Source organism: Microcaecilia unicolor, chromosome 6 (assembly GCF_901765095.1).
Source record: "Microcaecilia unicolor chromosome 6, aMicUni1.1, whole genome shotgun sequence".
Taxonomy (NCBI): Eukaryota; Metazoa; Chordata; class Amphibia; order Gymnophiona; family Siphonopidae; genus Microcaecilia; species Microcaecilia unicolor.
The window spans coordinates 47,477,213-47,500,463 of record NC_044036.1 but is presented as its reverse complement, the minus strand read 5'-3'; the positions used below and the strand labels follow the sequence as shown (position 1 = coordinate 47,500,463).

At 41.4% G+C, this 23,251-nt stretch overlaps 1 protein-coding gene across 1 annotated transcript in view; it reads right to left on the bottom strand.

The window, feature by feature from the left end:
• CTH (cystathionine gamma-lyase) overlaps positions 1-14,123 on the bottom strand; it is a 69,693-nt gene extending 55,570 nt beyond the window's left edge. Inside the window, exons 1-3 of the mRNA XM_030206024.1 lie at positions 13,866-14,123; positions 3,551-3,632; positions 1,789-1,884 (exon numbers count right to left, since the gene is read on the bottom strand). Coding sequence (XP_030061884.1) covers positions 1,789-1,884; positions 3,551-3,632; positions 13,866-14,030 — 343 coding nt within the window. The 5' untranslated portion in view covers positions 14,031-14,123. The remainder of the gene's footprint in view (positions 1-1,788; positions 1,885-3,550; positions 3,633-13,865) is intronic.
• Between the last annotated feature and the right edge of the window lie 9,128 nt (positions 14,124-23,251).

Here is a 23,251-nt window from a genome sequence, read left to right as displayed (position 1 = left end):
TAGGAACTAATTCTACAACTGCTTGCCTATTCTATACAGGAGAGTTAGGTGCCTATACCCATTTATGGAATATTAGCGTAACTAGGTATATAAGCGTGTAAAGCACCACACAGCAGGTGTATGTGCACCTAAAAGCTGGAGATATGCACATTGGGGGGGGGAGGAAATTCAATAAATGGTGTCCAAAGGTAGGTGCCGGGATGATCCATGCTAAGCTGGAATTCAGCAAAGGGTGCTCAGGGCAAGATTCTATATATGGCACCAAAAATATCGCCACTATTCTATAAGCCATGCTTAAAGTTAAGTGCGGTTTATAGAATAGCGCTTATGCCTTGGAATCGCACCTAACGTTAGGCACAGCCATTTGCACCAACTGGTGCAAATGTACGCGCCTACATTAGGCGCATATCCCTATTATTCTATAACAATGCGTGTTAATTTTAGGAACACCCCCATTCCACCCATGACCCTCCCATTTCGGTGTCCCCTTTTTCAAATCGATTGTAAAATTTAGGTGCAGATCCTGCACCAAAATTTGCACATGTAAAGTTTGATTAAATTTAATTAATGCCAATAATTGCTTGTTAAAAAGCCAAGTACTGGTGCTAATTAGCTTATTATTCTATTAAATTACATGCACAAATTTGGCATGTGCCCTAATTTGCACGCACAATTCTTGGTGACTTTTACAGAATTAGGGGGTCTGTGTGGAATGACCCTTTATAGAATATTAGCTTAGCATTTATGCCTGCCAAAGGCTGGTGTAAATGTTGGCGCCCAACTAATGGCGGTTTGGTGCGCAAATGCAGGCATTCTATAGCATTGCGCCTAAGTTCTGGGAATGCCCATATCCTTCCTGTGGTCATGCTCCCTTTGAAGTTGTGTGCTATGAAATTTAGGAGCACATGATATTGAACAGGGCATAGGGCAGATCTGTGTGTAACTCCTAATTACTGCCAATTAAGTGCTTTTCAACACCAATTAGTGATTGTTAACATCTAATTAATTAGCTTATGTATGGATCAGAGATGCACACTCAAATTTGTGAGCCCAACTTTGGGCAACCTAAACAGAATGCGACAGAGGAAAAGTCCATAGTCTTATTGAGTCAGGCATGGGGAAGCCACTGCTTGCCCTGGGATTGGTAGCATGGAATGTTGCTACTCCTTGGGATTCCGGAATCTTGCTACTCTTTGGGGTTCTGGAATGTTGCCACTATTTGGGTTTCTGCCAGGTACTTGTGACCTGGATTGGCCACTGTTGGAAAAAGGATACTTGGCTGGATGGATCATTGGTCTGACCCAGTAAAGCTATTCTTATGTTCATAAGTTACACACGTATGTGAGTCTCGCCAAGACTCCCTTTACGTGTACATCTGTAAAATAGGCAATATGTAAAAGTTACACATGTATGACCTTCTTCTAATCATTTATTTGCTTTATAGAATTACCCCCTTAAAGCCTATGAATGCATCCTGACTGTCACTAGACTAGCAACTGCAAGGGAGTAATGAGATTTGACATACTTCTTTTCTGTGGTGCCATCAATATACAGGTATGTTCTCTGTCCCTAGTGGGCTCACAATCCAAGTTTTAAAGTTGGGGCAATGGAGGGTGATGTGACTTGCCCAGAATCACAAGGAGTTGCAGTGGGATTTGAACCCAGTTCCCGAGGTTCTCAGCCCACTGTACTAACCATTAGGCTACTCCTCCACGCCGTTCTTTCTATGATGTTTTAAGGCTGCAAATACGTCAAGGTCCAACCTAAACAATTTTTTGAACCACTCACCTCCGTATACATCACTTGTACAGATGATATGGTCTCCTGCTTTCAAAAGATGTGCAATGTTCACAGTAGCAGCTAACCCAGAAGCATAAGCCAAACCTTTAAAGAAATAAAATTTAAAAACCACGTTGTGTTAAAAAGAGCAGAATTTCCCTTTTTATTTAATTATTTGTTGCATTTGTATCCCACATTTTCCCACCTCTTTGCAGGCTCAATATAATATATCACATATAAGCCCCTGGTCCAAGCAAGCAGTACTGGCTGTCATTAATGAAAGACTTTGCTGTGCTCAATCAGATACGGTACTGCGTTTAAGGCCTAAAAACAGCCATTTCACTGCTCATTTTATCAAGATACAAGAAAAGTATATTGCTGTCAAAAACAGAGATCACACGTGTGTAGTTAATTTGTCATTTGTTTCAGCTTCTACAAATGTGGCTCTTTGGATGTAGGCAGATACTGCACAAAATGCCATGATTTTGTGATGATTTGAAATTCAGGGTTTACTGTTTCCTGCCTACATCAAACTCATACAGATAGAAGCTGCATGCTCTTCAATCTCAGTATCATTTATAGCTTAGATTGTAAGCTCTTCTGAGCAGGGACCATCCTTAGTTATTAATTTGTACAGCGCTGCATAACCCTAGTAGCACTCTAGAAATGTTAAGTAGTAGTAGTAGTATCATTTATACACACAATCAGCATGTAACTGGTAATTCTAAAGTCAATGTATGCTGGCAAATGCATGCATCCCGGGAGGTCAGCGCTCATCAGACCAAAACCAACCCGGGTTCACCTGGCCACTGTAGTGGCTCTAGATAACCTCGGGCCAATCGATTGCCCCCATGATGGCGATAGTACATTCGGATGTCTGCTCTATCAGCTTTCAATGGTATTTTCTGCACCTACCATGAGGACTACGGGTAACAGGAAATCAGGGTTTGATTCAGGAGAGGGAGCCTGAGAAACAGCTACCACATCCAAGGGAGGCAGCAGGCATGCATATTACCCACTCCCAACTCAGGAAGGTAGTGACAAAAAACAACGATATGAGACTCTTTCAACATTAAATAAAATGTAACCCAACCTGTTTCAAATAATTCTATCAAAAACTGTGTCAAGGATGCATTTCTTTTCTGGCAGTTTCCTTTGGATTCTGCTAGTTCAATCATAATCTGCTTGTTGGGATATTTTATTCACAGATACCTGAATATTTTTTATTCCTCTTTTTATATCCTCTCCCAGCTCACTTAACCTGGCCATCGCCAAAGACAATACTCAACAGGGGCTCCTTCTGGAGTTCTGCAATCATGCATCCTGGTCAATAGGAGTCGCTGTGGAGTGACAACTAGGAGCTCTGAATCAAGCCCAGTGCACACTGCTGCCACTGAACCAGACCAGTGTACAAGTTCTACATTTAAGTGACTCAATGTATACAGTCTCAGGAAACTCGTCTTCTAGCTAGCTCTAAAGGTCTTTGTATTCTGCAAAAATAAAAATTGCCTTACAGTGAGAAGCATAACAAAGTTTAACGGCTCATAAAAGATTTATTATGCCAGTTCGAACTATGCACAGAGCCTCCATTTGCTCATTGTATTGAGCAGGTCATAGAGCATTGTTTCTCACAGTTAAAACATAGGTGCATGCTGGCCTAGGCAAACTGTGTGCCAAAGCTTCTTTGAAATCAGATATTGCATTACATACCGCTTTTCATATCAATCTTCATGCTTGAAATTTTGTTTACACAAAAACACTGACAACTTACTATATTTAGCACCATCGAGTGCTGCTACAGCCTTCTCTAGACAGTCCCTCGTAGGATTTCCACTGCGACTGTATTCATAGCCCTAAAAAGTAAATAAGAGGTTACAGGTACAGTAAGGCTGAAAATATTCGTAGAAATGCAGTGCTGTAATTTTAGTTTGAGGTGTACTGCCTATAACATACCAAAGATTAAAAAAGAAATCACAACTGAACTTTTAAGATTCTATCAAAAAGAAGCAATCTGACAGAGCATAGCTTATGTCATTACTACAGGCTCTGCTTAAATCTGGAAACAACCAGTCAGCTTGGCAAGTTAGGCCTTATGCAACCGTAATTAAGCAACCACCTAACTATTGCTGACTAAGGCCTTATATCTTAGAGAAAGTTACAGTGCTGTTATGTTCTCATGCCAGCTGGCTTATCAGCTTAAGAATCATTTCAAAATAACTTATCTAGTGAACTTTGCCATTTGACGCACCTGGAGATCCATGCACGCGACCCAGCTCACCAAACTGGCCACACTGAGAAGCTCTTTCACAGCAACACTATACAGTGACTTTGATGGGAACATTAATAATGATGATTAAGTTTTTTTATAAACAAAGACAGACTCAGGAAAGGGAAATGAAGAAAGGGGGGAGATGCCTGACCACAGCCGGTGGGGGGGGGGGGGGGGATATGCCACTCCAGGAAGAGTGCTGCCTGAGGCCCCCACCTCAGGTGGCCTAATAGTAGGGCCACCACTACAGTTACATGTGTAACTGATAGCAGTTAGGTGTGAGCATTTACACCAGTCTTTCACATGGCTTAAATGCTCACAACTAAAGTTAAATGCTAAAATGCAGCTTGATGCTAGGATTCTACAATAGTAATTACAAGTGTAATTGCTGATAGAGAATTTGCACTTAATGCCCAGCATTTTAGCCCCTAACTTTAGGCAACCTTTTGAGAATAACCCCCTGTGTGTGCCTAGTAACATGCAGGTGCTGTGTATCTCAGTGGGGGAAGTGAAGACATCTTTAAAGTGGAATTTATTTATTTATTTATTTATTTTATTTGTTACATTTGTATCCCACATTTTCCCACCTATTTGCAGGCTCAATGTGGCTTACATATTACCGGAGAGGCGTTTGCATACTCCAGTGTAAACAAATGCAAAGTGATGTTGTGGTAAGATAAAGTTCATGTGGTACAGCCACATTAGGGAGTCGTTCAATGGAAGAGTTGTGTTATTTCCATTTCGTACGTTAGGTATGTTGTGTTGCAGAGACCAGACGTGTATGATGGATTGGTCGAGTAAGCCTTCTCAAACAGGTTAGTTTTTAGTTTTTTCCGGAAGTGTAGGTGGTCGAAAGTGGCTTTCAAGGCTTTTGGTAATGCGTTCCACAATTGTGTGCTTATGTAGGAGAAATTGGAAGCGTACGTTGATTTGTATTTAAGTCCTTTGCAGCTTGGGTAGTGCAGATTTAGATACGTTCATGTAGATTCGGATGTATTTCTGGTTGGGAGGTCGATCAGGTTTGTCATGTATTCCCGGGGCTTCACCGTAGATAATTTTGTGGACCAAGGTGCAGATTTTGAAAGCAATGCGTTTAGCGAGTAAAATGTTGCTAGTTAGTAATACTGTTGGATTGTTGGTTCAATCATAAACTGATAATGAATGTGACTGTTGTACCACTTACTATATTACAAGACAATGATGTCATTAATTCTGCTGAAATGCAGTTTTCCAATATGTTGATATAAGCATGACATGCCAATAAGGTAATGCAGCACCCCTACACGCTGAGACCCCACCCTGAAATGCAGATAATTTTTTACCTGTATTTGTAAAATATCATAGTGTCCCTTTACCCATCATCCACTTTTGATTTGGTTGTTCATACACTTCTGCTTTGTTGTCTTGCCTCAATAGGAATTTCTGGGACTGTTCTGACATGGTTTAATAGCATCTCTCCAATTGTACCTACCAACTTTCCTTCAACAGTTCTTTCACAGCTTCATTCCCTCTCTCCTCGGGTGTTCCCCAGAGTTCCATTCTTTCTCCAGCCATTTTTATTATCTTTCTTTCACCATTACCGACAATTATTAAAGATCATGGGTGCACTCCTTTCTGTTATGAAGACAACATTCAAATCGTCTGCAGAACTTCCAGCGCCACCTCAATCACTCAGCTCAACACTTGTCTATCTCGGGTATCCTTATGGCTTAAAGCCAATCTTCTTTTCTTGAATGAAACAAAATGTGAATCTATTCTTTTCCTATGCTCTCGTACAATACATGTTCCTCCCCCCTTATCAGGTGATCTTTCTCTTCCTTTTAAAAGCACTATTAAAATTCTCGGTGTTATCTTTGACTCTGAGCTCTCGTTCAAACCTCAGATTGACGCAGTTCTCTAGTCTTCCTTGTTTACTCTTGAGTTTGTGCCGTTCATCCTTTCCTTCCATCCACCTCTCTCCGTCCTTTGGTTTTGGCCCTAGTTATCTCACATCTAGACTACTGTAATTCCCTTATGCTGGGCTTCCTCTACACTCTCTCAAGCGTTTACACTTAGTCAAATCAACAGCTATTAAATTCTTTTATAATGCACATAGATTTGACCATGCAACACCTCTTCTTTGTTCTGAACACTGACTTCCTTTGTCAGTGCATACAGTTCAAAATTCTTACTCTTGTGTTCCAAATGCAAGCTTTTCTCCACCCCTTTCTATCTCCATAATCTTCTCATTCCATAAACACCTTTACATTTCCTTTGCTCTGCAGACCACAACCATATCACCCTCCTCTCCCCTACACAGATCTGCTTAACAACCACTCGAGCCACTGCTTTCAGCTACCTTGGTCCCAAACTATGGAATAACCTCCCGTCCAACATCCGTAACCAACCCTGTCTGCCGGCCTTTAAATGAGCCCCAAAAACCCATCTGTTCTCCTTGACCTTCCCTTCCTCCTCCTGATGATTGTTCTTTTTTTTTTTTTTTAAGCTTTATGTTTGGATTATGATTGTTTTTTTTTAACAAAAGAAGGAAGTGGAAAACACAACTTCAAGAGATCAATCCGAGACACAGGGTGAGATGCTCCAGGAAAGCTTTATTAGCACCCTACACGGTCCGTGTTTCGGCTTTTAAAAAAGCCTTCATCAGGGGTCGATCAGTGGATGCACAAAGTGTATACTGATTGACAATGGAGCACATGAAATATCGTCTCTGAGTAAAATAAAATGTACTGCCTCGTACCAACAGATTCGATTTGAAATAGTTTGAAAAGGTTTGGCGCCAAACTTTTTCAAATTGAATCTGTTGGTACGAGGCAGTACATTTTATTTTACTCAGAGACGATATTTCATGTGCTCCATTGTCAATCAGTATACACTTTGTGCATCCACTGATCGACCCCCTGAAGAAGGCTTTTTTAAAAGCCGAAACACGGACCGTGTAGGGTCCTAATAAAGCTTTCCTGGAGCATCTCACCCTGTGTCTCGGATTGATCTCTTGAAGTTGTGTTTTCCACTTCCTTCTTTTGTTGAGTTTTTGTGGAAACTGTGAACCCCTTTTGTTTCTGTGTTTTTTTTTAACTCCATTTTATATTGTACATTTCTTTATGTTTTGTTAATGTTAACTGTTTTTATGTAGATTTTATATTTTATAAACTGCTTTATACCTTTTTGTTAGGCCATAGCGGGATATGAAGTCCATAAAATAAATAAATAAATAAATCATATAGCCGAATTTGAATCTATGATATGGGATTAAGTCAGTTTTCTTTCGGTTTACACACCTAGGAAAACTGGATGTGAAAGAAAATTTGTTTTGTCTAACAATTTGGAATGCTTAACCAAATTTAATTTTCATGTCATGTTTCAATGCCAACAGCAGGAATTTTTTTTTACAGCATAAAGATAGGGTTAGTAATAGTTTGGGGGGGAGGAGTGAAAGGAGTGAAACACGGGCAAAAAATGGAAAATGAAGGGTTACATATGGATGGCCAAACATTTTTATTTTTTGCCCCTAATTTACTTAAATTACTTTCAGCTTTTTGGCTTTAACCATTTTTAAAACTTAAATTTTAAATACCTTAGGAACCTGTCCTGGGGTATCCCCTGCTAGGTGGGTTTTCAGGACATCCTCAATGAATATGCATTAAAGATTTCCATGCACTGCCTCCACTTCATGCACATTCCTTACGGATATCTTGTCATGGGAAACCATGAAGCAGTTTGGGAACCTCTGATTTAGGATAATGTCTTCCCCCCCCCCCCCTGAAAAAAGTGTCACTCTTTCCTTAAAATGGCAGCCTCCTGCACCAAAATCTAATGAAGGTAAATGTGATTATACCTCTGCAACAAATTTGCCAATTCAGATTGTCAGTGGCGTTCCTAGGGGGGGGGGCGGTGGGTGCGGTCCACCCCGGGTGCACGCCGCTGGGGGGGTGCCACGCGCCTGTCGGCTCCGCTCATTCCGTGCTCCCTCTGCCACAGAACAGGTTACTTCCTGTTCCGGGGCAGAGGGAGCATAGAACGAGCGAAGCCAACAAGCGCGCGGCACCCCCCCAGCAGGTAAAAATGCACCCGGGGGGGTGTCCTTTCGCCGGGAGGGGGGGCGCATCGGTGATCCGCCCCGGGTGTCAGCCACCCTAGGAACGCCACTGCAGATTGTTTTATTCTGACCTTATCCTGACCTCTGGCAGTAGTATAAGTACATAGCTTTCATCAAACTAGGGAGGTAATTAAATTTGCTGATGACACAAAGTTATTCAAAGTTGTTAAATCACAAGAGAATTGTTAAAAATTACAAGAGGACCTTATGAGACTGGGAGACTGGGCATCTAAATGGTAGATGTTTAATGTGAGCAAGTGCAAAGTGATGCATGTGGGAAAGAGGAATCCGTACTATAGCTATGTAATAATGCAAGGTTCCACATTACGAGTCACCAAGCAGGAAAGGGATCTAGGTGTCATCGTTGATGATACGTTGAAACCCTCTGCTCAGTGTAAGAAAGCAAATAGAATGTTAGGTATTATTAGGAAAGGAATGGAAAACAAAAATGAGGATGTTATAATGCCTTTGTATGCATGGTGCGACCGCACCTCGAATATTGTGTTCAATGCTGGTCACCGCATCTCAAAAAAAGAAATAGTGGAATTAGAAAAAGGGCAACAAATATGATAAAGGGAATGGGACGACTTCCCTATGAGGAAAGGCTAAAGCGGCTAGGGCTCTTCAGCTTGGAGAAAAGACAGCTGAGAGGAGATATCATAAAGGTCTATAAAATAATGAGTGGAGTGGAATGGGTAGACATTAATCACTTATTTACTCTTTCCAAAAATACTAGGACTGGGTGGCATGAAATTAAGTTACAAAGTAGTAAATTTAAAACGAATCTGAGAAAATATTTCTTAACTCAACGTGTAATTAAACACTAAAATTCGTTGTCAGAGAATGTAGTAAAAGTGGTTGGCTTAGTGGGGCTTACAAAAGGTTTGGATGGCTTCCTAAAGGTCTGTCCTGCATCTCTGGCACGTCTGTCCTCCTGTCTCGGAACACCTCCTTGCACCATACCTTAATGTGCATCCACATTTCATTACAGAGCAGCAGGCAGCGATTTTCATATCCTGTCAGCTGCCGAGCCCAGAGCCTCCTCGCTGCTGCGTCCCACCCCCTTTTCATGTCACTTCCTGCTTCTGTGAGAACAGGATGCAGTAGCGAGGAGGCTCTGGGCTTGGCAGCTGATGGGATATGAAAATCACTGCCGCTCTCTACTGGAACATAGTGGATGCACATCAAGGTATGGGGTGAGGTGGGGTTCTGAGAACGCGAAACCTCCTTTTAAACTCTGATAAATTATGGTTTATGGTGGGGGGGGCCTGGTGGGAGCAGAGGGCCCCACTGAACTGGTCTGCACAGGGCCCCACAATTGGTAAGACCGGCCCTGCCAATTAGTGCTGATAATTGAAATTTATGCATGCATTTGTAGGCGCAAGAATCCATGTGTAAATTTTACACATAGACCCAAAAGGGGGCACACAGCCATGGAAAGATCAGGGGCATTCATCCAATTTATGTGCGCTGTTACAGAATAAAGGGGATTCATGCCTAATTTAGGTGGGAGAATTAATTTACACCTGGGTTTAGTTGATGTAAATCCTCATGTCTACAGTTAGGCTCTGATCCAGGTACTACTCGATATTCTATAAATGGTGCCTAAAATTGAGTACCATTTATAGAATAGCACAGCATGGTTTTTTCTCAGCACCAGTTTTTCGGCACCATTTATAGAATTTGGAATTTGTAGTATGGCATGTTGCCACAATTTGGGTTTCTGCCAGGTACTTGTGGCCTAGCTTGGTCACTGTTTTGAAAACAGGATACTGGTCTAGATGGACCACTGGTCTGACCCAGTACGGCTACTCTTATGTTCTTAAGTGCATGATGTGCATAAGTCCCTATGTTAGGATGAGGAGGAGGTGGAATTTCATGACAATACTCTACTGAACTTGTTAAAGATTGTTACCCTATTAAATATTAATTTGCTTATTGAGCAAATAAAGATTTTTATACTGTCAGGTCACCAACTTTACCACAGAACTTTGACCGTTAGTATTCCAGTGGGAAATAAGCAGCTAAACAAGCACAAATACTTCAGGGGGGGGGGGGAGAGAGAGAACAGAAGCCTCACAAAATTACATTTCACTACATACAATGATTCCCTACCTGGAAACTAAGATTTGAGGGAGGATGTATACACAGTGTAACATTATGTCACAGGAAATGTAATTGTGCAGGGTAGGAGAGTATGAATGCAGGTATTGGTTCCAGGACACCAGAGACCCATGGAAGACTACTGGTGTTCAGCTCCACCGGACAACTTCACAGAGAGTTGTCGGTTCTCCAATAGAACAGGAAGGTGTGTACATGAATCTAAAAAAAAAAAAAAAGGCACCTTAAAACAGAGCCACAAGACCAGGGCCGGCATTAGGAGGGGTAGGGCACTTGCCGTGGGTCCCCTTGTCTCAAGCTGAAGGAAATACAGCCTGTTGGTGGACTTTGGGGTTCCTTTTACATTTCTGCCCTTGGTCCCAGGAAAGAGACTTCAGGATGATAAGAGTCTGAGGATCTCAAGGTGGCAAAATAATGCGATACGGTGGTGGCCAAAGCCAGAAGGAAGGATGCTTGACTACACTGAGAGGGGCACAAGCAGCAGAAAAAAAAAAGAGGTGATAATGCCTCCATACGTCATTCTTGAGACCACATTTGGAGTGCTGTGTTCAGGTTTGGAGGCTGTATTTTGCCAAGAATGTAAAAAGACCTAAAGTTGATCAGAGGAAAGCAATCAAAATCGTATGGGATTTGCACCAGATGTATGAGAAGAGACTTGAAGACTTGAATTCATAGGCGCCCGGTATAAGAGGCTAGCCACAAGTTACAAACAGCAGCAGGATGGCTCTTGGATCCGCAGTTTCTCATTCTCCGACCATCGCTGTCTTTGTTCTTTTCCGTTCTTGCTGCTTGCGCCCCGCCACGGTTTCTCCTCTTTCCCTACCCCGCGCAAACGCGCCACTCTCACACTCACTTCAGCTTTCAGGGATGCGCTGCATGATCGAGTCCTGCTGAGTGCTCCCGAGTCCCGCCTTAATTGCTAGCGGTACTGTAGTGAATAGCGATCATCGTCATCTGCTTTGCCTCAGCCAGTCAGAGCCAGCCTTCCCTACCAGGGCTCCCGACCCGTCATGATGCAACTTCCTGCAAAGGCGGGAACACACGGGCGGGGCCATTACTGAGTAGGGAAGGCTCAAAGCTGGCTAAGAATGGCTGTCTGAGGTGTTCCCACTTCCTTCCCAAACCAGAAAAGGAAATTGTGGCACGATTTCAGGAGAGGTAGGTGCTGACTCTGAAGGAGCTCATTGTTGTGAATACTAATCCACCCAGTGTGGCTGTTGAGCTTGAATACTAGTGTTCCCAGACCTAAATTGTGGCATGCTGCACATTGGATTTCAGGAGAGGTGCTGACTCTGAGGCAGGTTTTATATTATAAGTCAAAATAAAAAAATAAATATTTTGTTTCATGCAGGTCACTTTTGTTTAAACATAACTAAATGGGCTCTAAGCCTCTAATGCTTTTGGTTTTCTTATATTTTGTTTGTGATGACTTATTCTGTGCCAAAATTGAAATTTGAAAATTATCTCTATCTGGTCGTTAATAAAAGGAGCTCATTGTGAATACTATCCACCCTAAAAGGATGTTTTGTGGCCGTACATGAGAATTGTGATATGATCCCTTGTTTCATATTGTTGACGGTCTGTGATGTTGTCCGTTTGGGTGGTATATTGGTGTATTAGGGTCTGCACAGTGTAATATTTATGGTACAATAAGGTTCTGAGTGTGTTTTTGCACAAAGTTGTGTTTTCCAGTTGAGCGATTGTGGTTTGTATGTGCTTTGAGCAACCACTTTATTCTTTGACATATGATACATATCTAATATCTAAATTTAATAAAAGGTATTAATTGTGACTATTTTATTTTTACCTTTTTTTTCTGTGTTAGACAATTATGAATGTAAGCTCCGCCCCTGACCCTGGAAGAGAGGAGGGACGGGGAGACTTGATACAGGCATTTAATTTCTTGAAAGATATTAAGGAACAAAATAATCTTTTCCAAAAACAGTGAGGCTATAGAACTTGAGGACATGAAATGAAGTTACAAGGAGGAAAACTTTAAAGCACCAACAGGAAATTCAGTTACAACCCTAAAAATAATGAGGGTAACCTGTACAGAATCACAGGTACAACCCTGGCCACCTTTGTGGGCAGACTGGATGTACCATGCTGATCTGCTGATGTTTCTGTCTAACATTAGCCCTGCGCAGGACTACAGGGAGATGAAAATCAGGTACAAAGGGAACAAAGAAAGACTGCTCAGGTAGGGCAGACAAGGAGGAACCAGAATTTCAAGTGGGGTCTGAGCCTAGGGTGGGTGGCAAGAGTGCCTGGGGCAGAGTCACTAGGGTCATAAAAGGTTAGAAGCGATCCATAAAAAGTATTCAAGAAAATATTTCCAGGTGTCTGGGGATGTTTTTCACCATAGCAAATATAGATATAACATAGAAAATGTAGGCAGATAAAGACCATATGGCCTATCCAGTCTGCTCATCTATGCCACTTACTCTCCCTATCACTCCCCTAGAGACCTTATGTGCTAGTCCCAAGCTCTCTTGAATTCAGATACTGTTTTTGTCTCCACCACTTCCACAGGGAGGCCATTCCAGAATTCATCACTCTTTCCATGAAGAAGTATTTCCTCAGGTCATCACCCTTTCCGAGAAGCAGCATTTCCTCTTGTTATTTCTGAGTCTATCTCCTTTCGCCTTCATCCTATGCCCCCTCAATCCAGAGCTTCCTTTCAGTTGAAAGAGAATGCCTCCTATGCATTTATGCTGCCTAGGTATTTAAATGTCTCTATCATATCTGCTGCACATACTGCAGCAGGACATGTTTATCTACTCCTACCCTGAGATAATATTTAATCACCTCTCTGACCTCATATGCAACTTTCTTTAAATGAGTCCCCTTATTTTCTAACTCCTCTTTCTTACCTATAGAGGTCTTTTAATAAGCCATAGTAGCGGTTTTACTGCACGCTAATGATTAGCACGCGCTAAACGCTAGAGATGCCCATATATTCCTGTGGGCATCTCTAGCATTTAGCACCCGCTAATCATTACTGTGCACTAAAAATGCTACCACAGCTTAGTGAAACAAAAACCCTATATGTTCCTTCTTTGCTTATACCTTACACTATTAAAATGTTTTATTTGGTAATGTGTTGACATTGTAAGCTGTATACTATACTGCTGTAATTGTCTGTTGCTTATGTTTGATTTATTCATACTATACCACAGCCTTGAGTGAATTCCTTCAAAAAGGGGGGAAATAAATCCTAATAAATAAATATCTCCCCTTGCCTATAGCTCCTGCATAGGAGAAACTTGTCAAAAAGACTTGGGCGCATTGAAAAAGTTTACTCAGTATTAAGGGTTCTCAAATACCCACTCAGCTGACATCTATGGGCTCCAGTAATGTTTTTGTGCAGACAGAAAAATGAAGAAAATACTCCTTAACCGGGAATTAAAATGAATAACTTAAAAATGATATATATTGCCGTTTAATGTAGAGTTTTAGAATGGCATGTTATGCCCCCACAAATATTTCACATTACTTTTATTTAATTGAGAATGATAAACGGGGTTTATTTGTGATCTTTGCGTTATACGATCGCCGCCGATCGCGCTTTTAACCCGCATCGCCCCCGGTTCCACCTACCACATGTTCTCCGGGTCCGCATTGCTTAAAGGTGGTGGAGAGGGAGATAGGCGGCACCACGGCCATGGATCGCCATTGCTCCGGCTCCTGCCCGGCGTGGATCGCCTGGGTGGCAAAATGCTTAAAGTTGTGGCGAAAAATAGTGCTCGTGTCCTTTGAGTCCATGTTGCGCTCGGTGCGTGTGTAAGTCCTGCTAGCTCTACTAGTGCGTGCGCTAACCTGTTATCCCCATTGCATCAGTCCGGGGCCTCCCATATATGGGTAACCGCCCGGCGGTCCTTCGCTCTGATTGGCTGCCGCTGGAGGCGTTGTCTCCGACCAGGAAGCATCGCAATACTGCTGATGAGTCTCCACCTCTTCTGCAGAGTTCATACCTTCAGGCAAGTGTGTTGGCAAGGTACAGCAGAGAGGCTCAGATACCCGCCCAAATCAGTCTCCAGCAGATCATGCGCACATCTTTGGAGTACTTCTCAGATCCTACAAAGAATGCAGCCCAATGTAGATTTTTGTTTTCAGAAAAAAAAAATAATAAATTGTTGACGATTTGTTGATGTATTTTATATGTATATTAAAGAGCTAGTCAATAGTTGAGGTGAAAATATAGAAACGGCCAGAAACTCAAGATATGGGATGATCTAGACTACCCCAACTTGACATTTCGTCCTTTAGATTATCAATAGAAATCAAACAAAATAAAACATGGAAAAGAAAATAAGATGATACCTTTTTTTATTGGACATAACTTAATACATTTCTTGATTAGCTTTCGAAGGTTGCCCTTCTTCGTCAGATCGGAAATAAGCAAATGTGCTAGCTGACAGTGTATATAAGTGAAAACATTCAAGCATTACTATGACAGTCTGACAGGGTGGGAGGATGGGGGTGGGTCGGAGGTATGCATGGGGACATCAAAGCATATCATTGATATTCTAACAGGATGGGTGTGGATAGGTGAGGGGTGGGGTGATCAACAGAGACATACAGCTTTATGGTTTATAATGGGCTAGGAACCCCAGGTCCTTGTTAAGTCCTTTCTGTTGGGTGTTAAAATATTCAATCATTCTGACTTCAAAGGTCTTACGTTCTTGTATGGTTTTAAAGTTACCTTTCAGTATTCTCACTGTGAAATCACTGGTACAGTGTCCTGGTTCTGTGAAGTGCTGTCCCACCGGGGTGGGAGCTCTACTGGCTGTATTGTTCATATGATGTCTATGTAAATTGAATCTTGTCTTAAGCATCTGGCCTGTTTCTCCAATATACCATCCTTCATTACATTTTTTACACTGAATGATATATACCACATTGGAAGATGAGCAAGTGAAAGATCCCTTTATGTTGAATATCTTTCCTTTGTGGGTAACTGTGGGGTCCTGTGAAATATTTTGGCATAGTTTGCAACTGGATAAATTACAGGGATGTGTGCCCTTCTGTTCCTTTTCAGTCTGTGATGGAAGTTTACTTCTGATTAGCTTGTGTTTTAAGTTGGGTGGTTGTCGGAAGACCAGTACTGGTGGGGATGGGAATATCTCTTTCAGTAATTCATCCTCCTGGAGTATAGGTTGGATGTACTCTATAGAAGTTGTTGTTTACTTTTTAAATGTGATGGATGCCTGTTCTGCTGTGTGGTAATCTTTGAATAACTGCCTATACTTATGGCTATGATTTCTGAACATGTGACATCATTAAAGGATACATTTTTAAATACCCAGTTGGATATATATGCTAATCTCAACTTTGTTAAATGTTTCACACATATCCATGTATTTGCTCCTGTGATATAATTGAATTCTATTATTCTGTCTCACTGTATTTTCAAATGCAAGCCACATTGAACGCAGCTTTGCTTGGGATAATGTAGGGCTCATTTTCAAAAGAGAAGGACACCCATCTTTCGACATAAATTGGAAGATGGGCATCCTTCTCACAGGGTCGTCCAAATCGGTATAATCGAAAGCCGATTTTGGATGTCCCCAACTGCTTTCCGTCGCAGGGACGGTCAAAGTTCAAGGGGGCATATCGGAGGCGCAGCGAAGGTGGGACATGGGCATGCCTAACACTTGGACGTCCTCGACCCATAATCGAAAGAAACAAGGACGTCCCTGACGAACACTTGGACAACTTTACCTGGTCGTGTTTTTCTTATGACCAAGGCACAAAAAGGTGGCTAAAATGACCAGATGACCACCGGAGAGAATCGGAGATGACCACCCCTTACTCCCCCAGTGGTCACTAACCCCTCCCACCCTCAAAAAATATCTTTAAAAATATTTTTTGACAGCCTCAGATGTCATACTCAGGTCCATGACAGCAGTATGCAGGTCCCTGGAGCAGTTTTCGTGGGTGCAGTGCACTTCAGGCAGGCAGACCCAGGCCCATCACCTATCACCCCTACCTGTTACGTTTGTGGAGGAAACAGCGAGCCCTCCAAAACCCACCACAAATCCACTGTACCCACATCTAGGTGCCCCCCCTTCACCCGTAAGGGCTATGGTAGTGGTGTACAGTTGTGGGTAGTGGGTTTTGGGGGGCTCAGCACACAAGCTAAGGGAGCTAAGTACCTGGGAGCACTTTATTAACTCCACTGCAGTGCCCCCTAGGGTGCCCGGTTCATGTCCTGGCATGTCAGTGCACTACAAATGCTGGCTCCTCCCACAACCAAATGGCTTGCATTTGGTCGTTTCTGAGATGGATGTCCTTATCGCCGAAAATCAGAATCTAATCTAGGGGCGATCAAATTTAAGGATTTGAATGTCCCTGACAGTATTTTCAAAACAAAAGGTGGATGTCCATCTTGTTTTGAAAATACAGGTTTCCCCGCCCCTAGATTTGGGACATTTTGCGAGGACATCCATATCAAAACATGGACATCCCTTTCGAAAATGCCCCTTCACATGATTTAAATGTTTAAAAAAACGTCCTTTATCCTCCACCTTTTAAGACACTGCTTACTCGCTGGATAGTGATAGTACAAGGAAAGCAAGTTTGGTCCAATGAAGACTAACTCAAAATTACCTGTTCCTTAGCTGGGCCCTAGTATTACCATATTGAAAATGTGACCATACCATGCCTTTGTGGTTATGTTCCACTAATAATGATTAACTGGCTTTCTTGAAAGAATTATATAAACTTTGAATGCATGACTAGGAACACAAACATACACTTATTTATTCATTATCACAATTCCTAATGTATAGCCACAAAACAACCTTTTAGGGTAGATAGTGTTCACAATGAACTCCTTTTATTATCAACCAGACAGAGATAAGAGTTTTCAGTTTTAGAACAGTATAAGTCATCACAAGAACAAAATATAAGAAAATCAATGGACTGCATTAGTTGTTTATAGACCATTTAGTTATGTTTAAACAAAAGAGATCTGCATGAAACAAAATATTTAATTTTGATTTATGTTCCACACGAACATATCTGAATCTGTACTACCCAAGCTGCAAAGGACTTAAATACAAATCAACTTATGCATCCAGTTTCTCCTACATAAGCACACAACAGTGGAACGCATTACCAAAAGCCTTGAAAACCACCTAAACTTCCGGCAAACACTAAAAACTAACCTGTTTAAAAAAGCCATACCCTACCAATCCAACTTAAATGCCTGATCTCTGCAACACAACAAAACTAAAATACGGAAGGGACATAACACAACTCTTCCGTTCTCCGATTCCCTAATGTGGCTGTGCCACATGAACTTTATCTTACCACATCACTTTGAATTTGTTCACACCGGAGTCAGCAAATGCCTCTCCGGTACTATGAAAGCCACATTGAGCCTACAAATAGGTGGGAAAATGTGGGATACAAATGTAACAAACAAATAAATTATAAAACCACTTGCCCCTGAAACATGATCAAAATAGAATAATCCATTTTTGTATCTAAAGGTAAATTTCTACAAAACAGATGAAGATGTTATTCCATTTACCCAAATGAGAGTTTTTTTTATATCCATTTAATTTCAATATATTCCATTATCTTTATAACACCAGGCTTCCAAAGGCAGATTACAACAACAGTTAAAATGAACCCATCAGGAAACAGGATATCCTCACTGAAATTTGGCCATCTCATATTGTATATAGTGTATTTACTTAAGATTTTAGTGTTGAAAAATTAGCATAAAATACAAAGTTTAAAATTGCTGTTTCTACCAGCTATAATAATCTTTTTAAACTATTTTAGTGATATCCAATTGTTATTTCATTATATTTATATCTACATATGGGAAGCTTTCAAATAAATTAAAATTCTGCCCAATAAGTAACAACAAAAAAAGAAAATAAATAAATCTTTTGTCCTTTACCTTTTAAGGCACTGCCTATCCAACTGAAACAGCTTTAGACTTGTTACAGATAGACCAACAATAAAGAATGACAACGTGGATGCAGTAGCTCATAGGTTTGCTTGCTTGTTTTGAGAGGTACTAGAGATGACGGCTGCACGGAGGAGCGATTTGTGAACTTCATTTGAATAACTGAAGATCTCATAAGACTATTTTCTAGCTTGAGAACATTCATTTGTCTCCTAGAAAAGTGGAATTGACGAAGTGGTGACTGGTCATGGGTGAATAAATTGACCAACAAGATAAGTGGTGTTTTCACCTAGAGTTATTTAAGACTGACTTTATTACCAGGAGGTTTTTTGCCTGTGATGACAGATACTCCTTTAAATCATTGAGCTGTATAGCCAAAAGTATGGAGTCTTTTGAGGCTTTTTCCTCCAGTATAACACAGTAATTATGTGAAGTGCGTTGTTAGGTTACATTTTCCGAAATTATGGTAAAAGCAAAATGTTCCCCTGAACTCATTGAAATAGACAGGGAAGTTTTAAATTCTGCGTGTGTGTACCATTTCTATGAACTGAGCTCAGAACACTAACTGCTTCATGGTTTAATTAGAATATGTTGCTAGTTTGTATTTTTTTAATCCAATATTGGCCATGGAATCTCGCTCTACTTTTGCCCAATAGAGTTGAATTAAGTGTAGGTTTGAATAATTTTATAAATAGTTTTTAAGCTTTAGAAGGAACATTTTAATGCCTAGTAAAAAGAAAATGGTGTGGCTCTGGTTTCTAACTTTAGGTCTCTTGACAGTTATGGGACTAAGTCCAAACAATATTGAATCTGTGACAACTTATATACCAGTAATAATTTCTGACAACTCACAAAGAATTAATAGGAAGACAGACGACCAAAATATTTGGTTGATTGCTCTGTGACAATGGGTCAAAAAATTATTGCAATTCAGGGTAATAGGAGGCCATTAAGAAAAAAGAGTTGATTAAGCAACAAGAATAAGTTATACTACTACTACTTATCATTTCTAAAGCGCTACTAGACAGAGCTTACAATCTAACTTGGGACAAGGGCATCCCCATTTAGGGTTGCATGCATAGTAATAAACATTCACAAAGCAACCAAGGCATATATTTCTCTTAGTGACTTAGCTGTTGTTTCAAACTTAGGGCCCTGTTTACTAAGCCGCACTGTAGGCGTGCTAACATTTCTAGCGCGCGTTAACACTAGACACCCATAGGAATATATGAATGTCTCTAGAATTAGCATGTGCTAAATTTTAGCACGCCTTAGTAAACAGGGCCCTTAAACTTACCAGTCCTTTGCTGTAATTTTAACACCAGATTGGTTTGTAATAAAAACTGACCTGATTACAGATTTAATTGGAGGTTCTGATCTTGGCTTGGCATTCATTGTCAAAACTTGGCTTTCAGATTATTCTACTCTAACTACCATACATCTGTGCCCTCCAGGTTACTTTGTAATTTTTTCCCATTGGGAGGCAAAAAGGAGTGGTGGTATTGCAGTGATTTATAAGAATTTTTTTTATCAATAAGTATTGTTTCATCACATACATTTTAGGATTGGAAATTATGTTATGTCAATTACTTGTGAGTAGTTCTATGAATTCAACTGGGATACTAGTAGTTTACAGACCACCAGGATTATGGTCTTCTATATCTTCTTTGCTGTATATTCAGTGTAAGATTTGCTAAGCTTATAATAATGGGGGATTTTAATTTATATCTCGAAGATAGTGATAGTAATACACGAGAGTTTTTAGAATTCTTACAAGCGCTAAAGTTTTTTATGCTTCCAAGGGTTCCAACCCACGACAAAGGTCATACTTTGGATCGCCTTTCAACAAATGACTCATCCTTGATAGCATTTTGTAATCAGGACTCTTTGATTTGGTCTGACTACCCCTGTTATAATTTTACCTTGAACATTCCCATCTCTGATAAACACCATAGCTGCTTTAGGAACAATGGGCTGTGAAGAGGTAGAGTTAATAATTTAAACTATTGGTCAAGGGTTATTTCTCATCTTGAGGCATCTGGAGACCATCCAGATGTTTTACTATCTAACTGGAAATCTATAACCTTAAGAATACTAGATGAACTAGCTCCTAAAAAAGTTACCAAAGTCTCGAGGAGATCAAAGACTCTTTGGTTTTCAAATGAGCTATTTAATTAAATGAGCTCTGCGGTATTCCTGCGCTCTTGCGACAAATGCCCTTTGATTGTGGGCATTGTGTAAATGTGGATGCTAGTCCAGTGCTAGTGGCCTCTAACGCCCGCATTTACTTTCAATCATCTGGGCTTAAATTACTTCACAGCTTTTGCAAGAGTAATGTTAAAGTTTTTCTCCCCAGTGCAGTAATCAAATAATATGCAAATAGGCCAGCATGCAATTTTCTCCATGCATGATGCAGAAAGGGTTTTGCACAGCAGGAAAACCTTGGGTTAAACCCCAGCACACAACATATTAAAATGAATAGTAATGAGGTTATTAGCTTTCCACAGCAATGCAGAGAAGTACTCAGAAGATTTTAAAGTGGGCACAATACATGAAATTGAATGCTAAGTCTGAGAAGGTGTGAAAGTATTAGCTAATTTCTTGTACAGTAGCATCTGCAAAGGTTTATGGTAGTTCCTTCATTTTGGTGCTAGGATAACAGTATTCACAACCTTTCAGACAGAATGGGAAGTAATGGTTCAGTATACAAGTTCACACAGAAAAACTGTATGCATGCATGTACTGGAATGCTTTTCTGTGCACATTCGACACACGTGCAAGAAAGTTTTGCCTATGGCGATATCTGCAGAATAACACTCCAGCACATGCGCAGATGTATGCTAACACTTTCCTTTTATACAACCCAGATGGAAAAGTGTGCAGAAAAGTCAGCCAGTTGTGCACAGGTTCCGTAGTCTAAGGTGAAGTTAAGTAGTGTACAGGTTGCAGTGTTCAGCGAAATTGAAATGTTTTCTACTACTTATCATTTTTATAGCACTCCTAGACAGTGGCTTACCAAGGGGGGGGGGCGGTGGGTGCGGTCCGCCCCGGGTGCACGCCGCTTGGGGGGTGCCGTGCATCTGTCGGCAATGCTCGTTCCCTGCTCCCTCTGCCCCGGAACAGGTTACTTCCTGTTCCGGGGCAGAGGGACCAGGGAATGAGCAAAGCCGACAGGCGCACGGCACCCCCCCAGCAGGTAAAAATGCACCCAGGGGGAGGTGTCCATCCTTTTGCCGGGGGGAGGTGTCCTTTCGCTGGGGGTGGAGTCACGCTGCACCCAGGGAGGTGTCGCGCTGCACCCGGGGGTGGGGGGGGGCGCATTGGCAATCCTCCACGGGTGCCAGCCACCCTAGGAACGCCACTGCTCCTAGACATACACTATACACTAAACATTTATGAGGCAGTCCCTGCTTGACAGAGCTTACAATCTAATCAAGATACACAAACAAGATAAAGAAGGGATTAGGGAATTACTTGTGGTGGGAATGATTAAAACAAACATGAGTACCAAACAACTAAATAGAAGTTAGGAGTTCAGAGAATGTTGGACTGTTATTGCTGAAAAAAAAAAAAAAAAGAAGTTAGGAGTTAAAAACAGCATCAAAAAAGGTGGGCTTTTAGCCTGGATTTGAATACGACCAGAAACAGAGCTTGACGTACTGACTCAGGAAGTCTATTCCAAGCATATGGTGCAGCAAGGGTGATTTGAGGGGTCTAGAGCCCAAAGTGAGGGGGTCACAGTTTGGCCCTCCTCCCTGCCACAACCCCACATACCTTGGCTGGTGGGGGTCTCAACCCCCACCAACTGAAGCCTTTCTCCAGCACTGTTCTCTGCGCATTGCCTGCCCTGCTTCTCCGCATCACTTGCATGCTCAGTTTTAGTGAAACAGCATGCGTGAAATTGCGCGTGCTCAGTTTCACTAAAACTGGGCATGCATGCACCGTGAGAGGAAGCAGGGCAGGAAATACACAGAGAACAGCGCTGGAGAAAGGCTTCAGCTGGTGGGGGTTACTCTTCCTAAATGTACAAACACTAGGGGGCTCCCGATGAAGGTACTGGGTACTACAGTAAATTGGAGAACATATTTATTCAATCAACATATAATTAAGCTCTGGAATTTGTTGCCAGAGCAATGTGGTAATAGCTGTTAGTGTAGCAGGTTGTAAAAAAAAAAAAAAAAAGTTTGGACAGGTTCCTAAAAGAAAAGTGCATAAACTGTTATTAAGGTGGACTTGGGAACATCTATTACTCAATAAGCAGAACGGAATCTATTACTCTTTTGGGATCCTGCCAAGTACTTGTGGCCCGGATTGGCCTCTGTTGGAAACAGGATACTGGGCTTGATGACCCTTCAGTCTATGTCAGCATGGCAATGCTTATATACTTACATTAGTAGGAATGGGACTGAAATTTGTAGGGATGCACAAAAAAGGGGGAGGGGGAGAGGGCTATCTTTTCACATTGTTAGCATACACAAGGAAACTCAAACATAATATTAGCTATTTATAACAGTAATGCTTTATTGATAGGAGATGCTGGGTACCGGTGTAAACTATGATTGTTGCATGGAGAGCAACAGTGTTGAGGGTGGGGAGCAAGGGTGACTGGTAATGGCAGGTCCAAGGCAGCAAAATATGCCAATTATTGTATCTCTCCACCGTTTGATACATATACAAGGCATTAATCTGTCAGGGTTGTGGTGGACAGAGCAAATATTCAGTGACACTCTGGTGAAGGAGAGGATCATGTGTCCCAGGATTAGAAAGACAATGTAGTGGCTGTGAAGTGATAGCCAATAATATCAACGAGGGCCAAATGGCTTTTCCTATAAATCTATCAGGTGTTTTTCTCCCTTCTTACTATATACCACAACTAAAAACAACATTTGATTATTACATTAGAAAAGGTTTGATAGAGGGTACCTTTGCAGAAACGTTTACTGTCACAAGTACCTATGGGGAGGACGTGCCAACACTGTCCTTTCTCCTCTCTCATTTGACCTAGCAATTGAACCATTAGCATTAACTATACACAGTTGACAGCAAGATATTTTTAGGA